The sequence below is a fragment of the Chrysemys picta genome, unplaced genomic scaffold, assembly GCF_011386835.1.
Source record: "Chrysemys picta bellii isolate R12L10 unplaced genomic scaffold, ASM1138683v2 scaf2312, whole genome shotgun sequence".
Classification (NCBI taxonomy): domain Eukaryota; kingdom Metazoa; phylum Chordata; order Testudines; family Emydidae; genus Chrysemys; species Chrysemys picta.
The window spans coordinates 1-9000 of NW_027055015.1; the positions used below are offsets into that span (position 1 = coordinate 1).

General features: G+C 52.3%; 1 protein-coding gene across 1 annotated transcript; it reads left to right on the forward strand.

Annotated features, from left to right (window-relative positions):
* The first annotated feature begins 490 nt into the window (after positions 1-490).
* LOC112060999 (maestro heat-like repeat family member 5) lies at positions 491-6494 on the forward strand. Its single transcript, XM_065580280.1, has 8 exons — positions 491-911; positions 1969-2159; positions 2803-2940; positions 3099-3216; positions 3748-3891; positions 4278-4454; positions 5190-5345; positions 6471-6494. Exons 2-8 carry the CDS (start codon positions 1972-1974, stop codon positions 6492-6494), a joined length of 945 nt encoding a protein of 314 aa, XP_065436352.1. The 5' UTR covers positions 491-911; positions 1969-1971.
* The last annotated feature ends 2506 nt before the right edge of the window (positions 6495-9000 follow it).

Sequence of the window (9000 nt, forward strand, 5' to 3'; positions counted from 1 at the left end):
AGAAACTCGGCAGCGTTGGCACAGAATTTCAGCCAAGCTTCCTGAAGATCTCAAATCCAGGCCATTTACTCTTGATTTGTCCAACCTAATTCTCAATGTCCCCAGGGCTTGACCACCATGTCTGACCTTCCTCACCAAACTTGGAAGTCCAATGACTGGAGTCTTTTGGATCCATCTGCAGTCTTCCTCTGCAGATGCCTGCGAGGACCAGAAGTGCTTAGATCAGCAAGAATGGAGAGAAGAGAGGAGGGGGATTTCAGTACTAGTTTCCTTCCATCTCTGTCCCACTGGGCAGTACAATCTCCCCTTCCAAACTCCTGAGTCCTCTCCTATCAGGGCATGTTCTGATTCAGTGTCTGACCCCGCCCACCACACTGCAGTAGGATTGAGCTGTTAAGAGACACTTGGCCAAACGCTGGGTCTCAGTTACACCCCCAAATAGCCAGAGTAATTCCAGTGAGGTCAGGCAAGTTCCTCGGGACTGACCCTAGCGTAACAGAGCAGAATTTTGCACAGTCTGGGGGTCACAGTTTGGTGGTCACTCTGTGGTCAGTACATGGTCACTGTCTTGGAAACAGCGGTTGTAGCTTCAGGAACAATAGCCCATTAGGGGAAAGGAATAAATACAACGTTCTCTGAAGGGACTTGCCCTGCCTCAGCCTCTCTGCACCAATCGGTGTGTCCTCTGAGAGATGCCTTTCCTGCCTACACGCCAAGTCTCTCCCTGGGGAGGGCAAGAGGTGGCCAAGCAGGGAAGGTCAGACTTCTGTTTCTGAATTTGCAGATGTGCCATTGAGCTGTGGAAGGCCTTGGGTGAAGAACCACAGCTCACCAGGGAGGTGCTGCAGCAGCTGCTGGACAAGCTCCAGCAGAGACGCCGGGAGGAGAAGAGCGGCAATGTGTCTCTGGCTGTAAGTGAGATTTGAGATGTCACTTTGCCAACCCGCCACCGCAGGGAGGATGGTGCATCTGTGTGTGCGCGGGAGCTTCACCCCTTCTTAGCTTCAGGCCATGGCTCCACTACACAATGAAGTCGACCTAACTTACCTCGGCATACAGCCGCCACAGCAATTCCATCCCTTGTGTGTGTCTGCACTTTGCTGCTTGTGTCGGCAGTGCACGTCCTCGCCAGAAGCGCTCGTCTTGATTGTACGGTCAGGGTGGGGAGGCTCCTGAAAGCCAGTTGACGTAAGCGACACAGTGTCTACACTGACACTGCATCGACCTAACTGCATCAACCTGGACTCTCTGCCACTCGTGGAGAGATTTTTAATTATTATTGTTATTAATTTGGAACCGAGGGGCAGTTCTGCCGACGGGAAGGAAATTCCATAGTTAGGGTGATGCTGGGTGAGCGGCCTTGCGTTGACCTAACTCTGTAGTGCAGACCAGGCCTTAGTGTGTCCTGGTCACCTCCTAGCAAACCAAAGACGTGTAAAGAAAGTTTCCCCCAGGTAAAAGTTACAGATCTGAAGTGGTTTATCTGCTAGTCCCCTGGCTCAGTTGTCTTCTGCTCTAGATGGCCCTTTAGTGAGCAGCTGCAGTTCCGGTGTCTCTTGGCTCTGTAAACTGTGACTAGAGAGCTTCCCAGCATGGGATCATGAGATGTCCAGTACTTTTGACTGGGCCAGAAACACTGGGCCTATGCGAAGGGATCTCCTCAGGATGGTTTCAGCCCGTCCAGTCATGGCTGGAAAGCCAAAGCACAGGGTCTGCACCATTAAGAGAAACAACGGGGAATAACGTCATCCAGACTCTTCTGATCTTTCCATAGGGCTCCATCCTGCTTTCGTTCCAGGAATGGGTGATGGTTCAGGAGCCTCAAAATGTCTCCTCCCCTCTCAGGAGCCAATCCTCTTTTCTAATACCCTGTGGAGGAAATGAGACATGAGAAAAGGACAATAGCGAATGGCAATGGGGGCAGGTGGCAGATTGGGATAGTTGACTGAAATTCTTTCCCCCCTCCAGGCAATGAGGACCATTTACGAGGTCCTTTTCCTGTGGGGATACCGAGAAGCCATCCTGGAAATGTATCCCCAGATGCTCATCCTCTGCGTCAGGCAAGTGCAGTATGTGATGGAGCTGCGCTTGCCAGGGACCTACAGGGCCAGCGAGACATCCAGCCCCGAGGAGGGGTCCAGCTGCCTCAGCCCCCTAAGGTAATGACTGAAAGGAAAAGGAAGAACAGATTTGTTCTGCTAAACACGTGTGCTCTGTTCATGGCCATCATTTGTTCGGGTGCTGTAGTTCGCCCAGGCTCAGTTCGGTGCAGGTCTCTCTTGAGGGGAAAGGGTTGAGAGCCGTGTGTTCTTGTGAGTCACACTCGCTCATCTGACTCCGTCCACAGGCCAGCTGCTTTCACTACACAGTCAGGCAGCAGTCATGTTTGTGCATCCATCCCCATGTGCCACCTGCCAAAGCGTCAGTGGAAACACAGAGCGCCAGAGGCCACCTCAGGTGCTGTAAACTGACACAGCTTTGCTCGCTTACACCAACTAAGGATCTGGCCGCACATGCCCACTTGTGTCCTGTTACCTGCCACAGTAAAGAATCAAGTATTCAACCGTATTGAGTGATGACACCAACCATCTTAAGAAGCTAGTGTCAGTAACTGGTTACAAACTCAATGAATCTGCAGTGTAGACAGGGCCCCTTGGGAAGGGAAGCACCATGATATCACACTGGACCTATCCTCGGGGTCGCTAGCTACTGCTGACCATGCTGTGTGTCCCAGGGCTTGTGCAGATTTGCCATGCTTGGGGGTGATCTCGTTGCCTGACACTGGGATTTTTTTGTCTTTAGCACGTCAGTGGAGGCTGTGAAGACTCTTTTTTCCATGCCCGGATACTGGAAGGAATTTGCCGGCATCCAGTTACAGCAGGGTTGGGACATGATATCCTCCCGATATTACTACTCGCAGGGTGTTGGCCTAATTGCAAGGTAGGAGCCCAAAGTTTCCTCTTCATTGGGTCTCTCTTGGCAATGGGATTTCCGTGTGAAATATTCCTCTGTTCCAGCTGCCATCTCAGCCCAGCAACTAGTGAGGAACTCTCTCTCCCCCTTCATAACCACAAGGGACTTTCTGTTCCATGTTCCAGAGCCATGATCGAGTTTGAGAACCCTCAGCTCCCTGCAGTTTTCAGAGAGGCCGTCACCATTGTCCAGAGTCAGAAGGAGGATGAGCAGAGACATATCGCCATGACTTTCTGCACTGAGGTGAGATTCATTAATTGACAGGCACAAGTGGGCTTTCTGCAGAGCAGCTCAGGCCAGTAAGCTCTGGGGCACATTGTCAGGAGCTCAGCAGCCTACAGCCAGCTAGCTCCTCTCCACACATGGATGGCTGTGGGGCACGGCAGAGAGAGGGAGGGAGAGACAGGGTGAGATCGCCCCTGGCTGGATGTGCCTAGATGGGATCATATGACACGAGGAGATGTTTCACCACTGCCCCAAGGCCATGCTTCTCTCCTCACCTTTTCTTGGGGTCTGCTTTTCTTCTGCCCCAGGGGTTGTTCCATGGCACTCAATGGGGCCTGGAGATTCCCCTTTCCCTGCGGGTTTATTTGTGACTTATACATTAGTCTAACTTCTGGGAATGAACCAACTGAAAGAGCAGCAACTGGCTCCCTACACACCAGAGACTTTGTACGGGAGTAAGTGGCCATTTGGTAAAGATGACTGTCCAGGGAACAGACCCCACAGGAAGACCTCTGCTCCTCAACCGGATGTTGATTTGGCTCTTTCCAGTTGCTCCAGAGTCCTTCCATTGAGACGATAGTGACAAAATCAGAGCTCAAGGCGCAGCTCATGGAATGGACCCAGGACAAAAATCCCATCATACGTAGGCTCAGTCTGCGAGGCCTTGGCAGTGTTGTGCTCCAGCCAGCAAAGGTGAGAGGCGTGGATTGCCCGGGAACCGAGGAAGCCGATGTCTATCGAATAGCTCAGAAATGAGAGCGAGATCCCCACACAAGCCTTGTTGTTTAACGCACGGCACTCAAATGTTGGAGGTGCGTTACTGAGCGAATCAAGGCATGACATGGTCCCTGCTCCCGTGAGCTGACCCCTGATTGCAGATGTGATGCAATGGGGGAGGCGGGGTGAGCAAAGACAAAGGTTACAGTGAGCAGTTGGCACTGAGTGAGAGGAGAATGACTTTCTGCCCCGTTGGGGGGCTGTGCCAGCCGTGGTTTCTCATAGGTGGGAGTGGGATGGTCCAGCATGTGCTCCAGGCTGTCACCCAGGATAGTAATGAGCTGCCTTCTTCATTCCTGCAGGTGCAATTGTTACGGGCCCAGCTGCCAGCGATCATGGACTCGTTCGGTGACAGGGATGGAGTGTGTGTCATGGAGGCCATGCATAAAGCTGGAGACATCATCTACCTCCTCGACGGGGAGGGGCTTGGCTCCATCTCCCAGGACATTGCAGTCAGCCTTCACCCCTTCATTGATGACGTAAGGCTTGGAACCGCAGGAGAAGCCCATTTCCCCCCCCCTCCACCTGCCTCTGATGCCCTTGTGTCTCTCTCCCCATCCCCTTGCCTCCCGCCCCTCAGCCCTGCCATGGAGCCTCCTAGGAGTGCCCCCGCCATGGGTGGGGAATCTCCTGCTCCGCCACCTCCCTGTCAGAGCTCTTCTCGGCAAACCTCAGCCTCAGCGCCCTGCTCCCAGCCCCTGCTGCAGCCTGGCCTGGGGGAGAGGGGCTGGCACTGGGCAGATGACCAGCTGTCTGGAGAACACCAGCCCCCAAAGAGGTGGAGATTCCCAGCAGGAAAGAGGTGGGTCGGGAATGGCCCGGCTCTCAGGGGAACTGAAGAGCAAAAGAACTGCTGTGTTTTGTAGCAGCACATCCCTGCAAGGCTCCAGCAGCTGCTTCTCCCCTTCCCCAGACCAGTCTCCAGCAGCCTTCCCACCCCCTCCCCTAATCTTCTAGGGGTCTAGGGTTCGGTGCTCTCCAGACAGAAATTGCGTCTGGGACACCAAGGGGCTGCACTGCCCTGCACAGTGTCTCAGGCCCTGTTCTGCACAAGTTGTCTATGGCGCTAGCCTGGTGGCCTCACTGCTCCCGCCAGCCAAGTCAGTTAACACAGGGGGAACCGGAGCAGCGGGCGGATTATGACTCTGTCGCGTTATGCTCTGATACTGCCTGGCTTTAACCGGGCTTCCCCACTCCCTGTGTGTCATTGCCAGGAGAGGGGCAGTGTGCGCTCCGCTGCCATTTTACTGCTTGGCAAGGTGGTGAGCAGGGTGAAGGACCCGGACAAAGGCATGGTGCAGCAGGAAATGATCAACTGCTTGCTCCCGCTGCTGCTGCATCTCGAAGACCAGGAGGAGCGTGTGACACTGGTAAGTGCCACCGTCCTTATTTCCTTATAAGCAAAGAGCCAGAATCCCCTGGGGCCCCCACTCCATTAATGGCCAGAGCCTCTTGCCCAAGCAGAGTCTTCTCCTCCCTGCTTTACTCCATGCTGGAGTCTAGGGCCTCATCCATCCCCACAGCACATAGCACAATTTGGAAGAAAAGCCTTCTTCTGGGAAAGAGTCCTGACCCTCTACTGCAAAGACAGGCCTCAGGCCTTTGGGCTGCTGCATCCAAAGGTTCCCAACAAGAGGCAGCAAAAGAAAAGGGAGCATAAATCTGTAAGTGCCCTTCGGTTCAGGGAACTGGTATCTGCCCACAGCCTTCTGGAAAGTGGGTGCAGCTGCCCTGCCTTCTTCCCTGGAGCTCCTGAGAGACCTTCTCCAGCAGGTCCTCGCTTCCCAACATTCACCGGACGTTGCCTTCTTTCGTTGGGCCAACTGGGATGTGGAGGGAAGCCTGATCCGTGTGCCTCTTTGGTCCGAATCTTTGGGATCCCAAAGCTGACTCACGCTCTCATACAGTTTCTTTGCATAGAAGGACTGAGTTGTGGAGATCTCTTATGACTCTTTCCAGGGCCACCCATGGGGGGCACTGGGCCTGGGACAACCCCCCCCGTCCACCTCCCACCCCCACTCCATCCCTTCCCCCAAGCCCCCACTCCACCTTTTCCCACCCCTGCTCCTCCCCCATCCCACCCCTATTTCTCCCCTCCTCCCAAGCCCCTGCCCTCTCCTCTCCCGAGCGACGTTGGGTGCTGGCGAGGTGGGGTATAACTTAGTCGGGCCGGGACTACTGCTGCTGGCCCCAGCACAGCCCAGGTCCTGCGTCCCCCTGAAGTGCGGGGCCCCCCAAAGCAGAGGGCCCTGGGCAACTGCCCCAAACCATCCAAAGACAGGATGGCTCTGGCTGTCTCCAGCCAAGTCTCAGTTCCCTCTCCTGAGCACAGTCCTGTGTAGAAGAAATAACAGGAATCTCCACTAGCAGGAAAAGCGAGAGAAAAGGGACAGGGGAAGGTTCGATGTCCCCCAGACAATCCCTCTCTCAGTGAGAACCCTCTTGGTCTCACCTTCTCTTGCAGAGATGTAAACTGACGCTCTTCCGCTGCGCAGTGTTTCTCAGGTGGGCTCATTTGAAGAGGCTGTTCCGCAGCATGGCCTGGGATGGCTCCTCACAGCTCCTGAAGTGTGTCTGGAAGTGCTTGGTAGGTGGATTCCTTGTGCCTTGAGAGTGGTGAATGGTGACTTGAGGGAGACCTTTCTAACCCCACACCCTGAGTACCCATCCGCTTCGGTCGGGCGGCAGGACTCTATTCCAGGTTCTCTGCTGGTTCATTTCTGCATGAGTTACAATCCCTTCACATTTTTGAAATTTTTCTCCACAACTGTCAGACCTCCAAACTTGTGTCTTTTAAAATGAAAGCTGAGGTTCTGGAGAACACACTAGTAACTCCAGAGAGGTGCTGCTATGGTGTATGGGCTCATACTGGCTGTTGCTTTGCCCTGGCTGTGTGCTTTGGCTTTCCTGGCCCCTTCGCTGTGGGAAGAACATGTCATTTGTATATTGTGCATTTCTTCCTTCTTCCCTCCTAGATGCAGAACAATGAGAGCCACATCCCCAAATTCCTGTTCCAAGCCTTAGAGTACCTGGAAAGCTCACAGACAACAATAAGGCATTCTGCAGCCCTGTTCATTGGTAAGCAGAGAAATTCACTTGAACTTTTTTGAACTGCTTCCTTCAAAGCCCTTTTCTAGACTTCTGGTGTGTGTGTGTGTGAGAGAGAGAGACAGAATTAACATGTATTCCAAGATTAAGGGAGCAATTTAGCTGTATTGATTGCACCAACTTCCCCTGCCCACAACAACTCTTTGGCTGCGCCTAGTGGAAACCCGCATGATGTGAATTCAATCTCCTTTGGAAATCAGCCTCTCAGTAACTTCTGGGCATCAGATGCTTTTATGTGCTTTGTGAGCAGATGGAAGGAATGTATTGAATTTCCCAAGGGCTGTCTTGGGGGAATGGCTGCACCTTTAGCAGTTTTCAGCGAAGGATTTGAAAAGTAATGAGATCCATTGTATGTCTAGGAAATACTATCCGCCATTACTGCGACTTGTTGTCTGAAACCGTGACTGAAGATGGCATCTCCCGCCTGTATGAAGGTAAGGAAATAGCTCTGTGTGTTTGTGCCTCTGTGGGAAGTACAGGGGTGCAGCACAAGGCCTGAACACAGGTTTGAATGTGTCCCTCTCTGGCTAAGGACAGCGTTTAAAGAAGAAGGATGGTCACACAAGCTTTCATCGAGGTCCCACAAGATGTGTACGGGAGCAGGGGATAACCATCCCTAGCTCCTAGGATAGAGGTAGCCTTAGAGCTGTGTGGGGAGACTGTCTTCAGAAAGGTCAGAAAGTCTCTAAAGGAAGGCCGGACAGAATTGAAAAGGGCTGTTGTTATTATTAAGCATGATGATGATGATGACAATTACCCTCTGTAGGGAAAAATTCATCACCTGCCCTCTCTGTAATGGAGTGATTGCAGGCCAGGGAACCACTCAGAGGTTGGTTATCAGCTCATAGGAAATCCCCTGAGTGCACATGGGAAACATCTTTCCCTGTGACCTCTTAAGGAATGAAGGCACAGGGCCACAAAGGAATTCAGTCTAAATTCCTTTGCGGATCTGTGCATAAATGTTTGATGATTTAACACCTCTGCTGTTGACACTTTTTTGTTACGTCCCAGGAACAATTGCCCCCACCTGCCTGTGTTTTAGTGTGTGGACATGTGTGTGGACGTGTGTATCCTGGGGGAGGGGGAAGTTACGCACAGAATGGGGTCTCCTCTCTGTCCAGGGCTATTTTGGGAGTAGCAGAGTTGTTGTTTCTGTGCCCCCAGACTCTTGGGTAGTTAATAGCATGTGGCAACGGCCATCTGAAGGGGAGATTTCCTAGGCACCAGTCACATCAGCACCATGGGGCTTTCAACCCGTTTCCTCTTTGTTTCAGCTTTTCAGGAAGTGCCTTTGACATCTGACAGGACCACAGGGTGCATCCTCAGGAGACATTACAAATGGCTGCAGAAGCTTGGAAATCTTGTGTCAGGTTCTGCATTCGACTAGGGAACTGTGACCGACATAGAAGACCTCTTTGTCCTGCTATGGTACGTACAACAGACGCTTATCAACTTTTTGGTGTCCCGAGCCTCTGTTTGCCAGAAGCTGGGAATGGGTGACAGGGGATTGATCACTACATGATTACCTGTCTGTTCATTCGCTCTGGGGCACCTGGCATTGGCCACTGTCAGAAGACAGGATACTGGGCTAGATGGACCTTTGGTCTGACCCAGTCTGGCCTTTCTTATGTTCTTATATTTGGAACCGGGACTGAACAATGAGGTGGATATTGACAGATGACACAAAATTATGTAGAAAAACAACAAGGAGTCTGGTGGCACCTTAAAGACTAACAGATTTATTTGGGCATAAGCTTTCGTGAGTAAAAACCTCACTTCTTCAAGTGAGGTTTTTACTCACGAAAGCTTATGCCCAAATAAATCTGTTAGTCTTTAAGGTGCCACCAGACTCCTTGTTGCTTTTGTAGATACAGACTAACACAGCTACCCCCTGATACTTGACACCAAAATTATGTA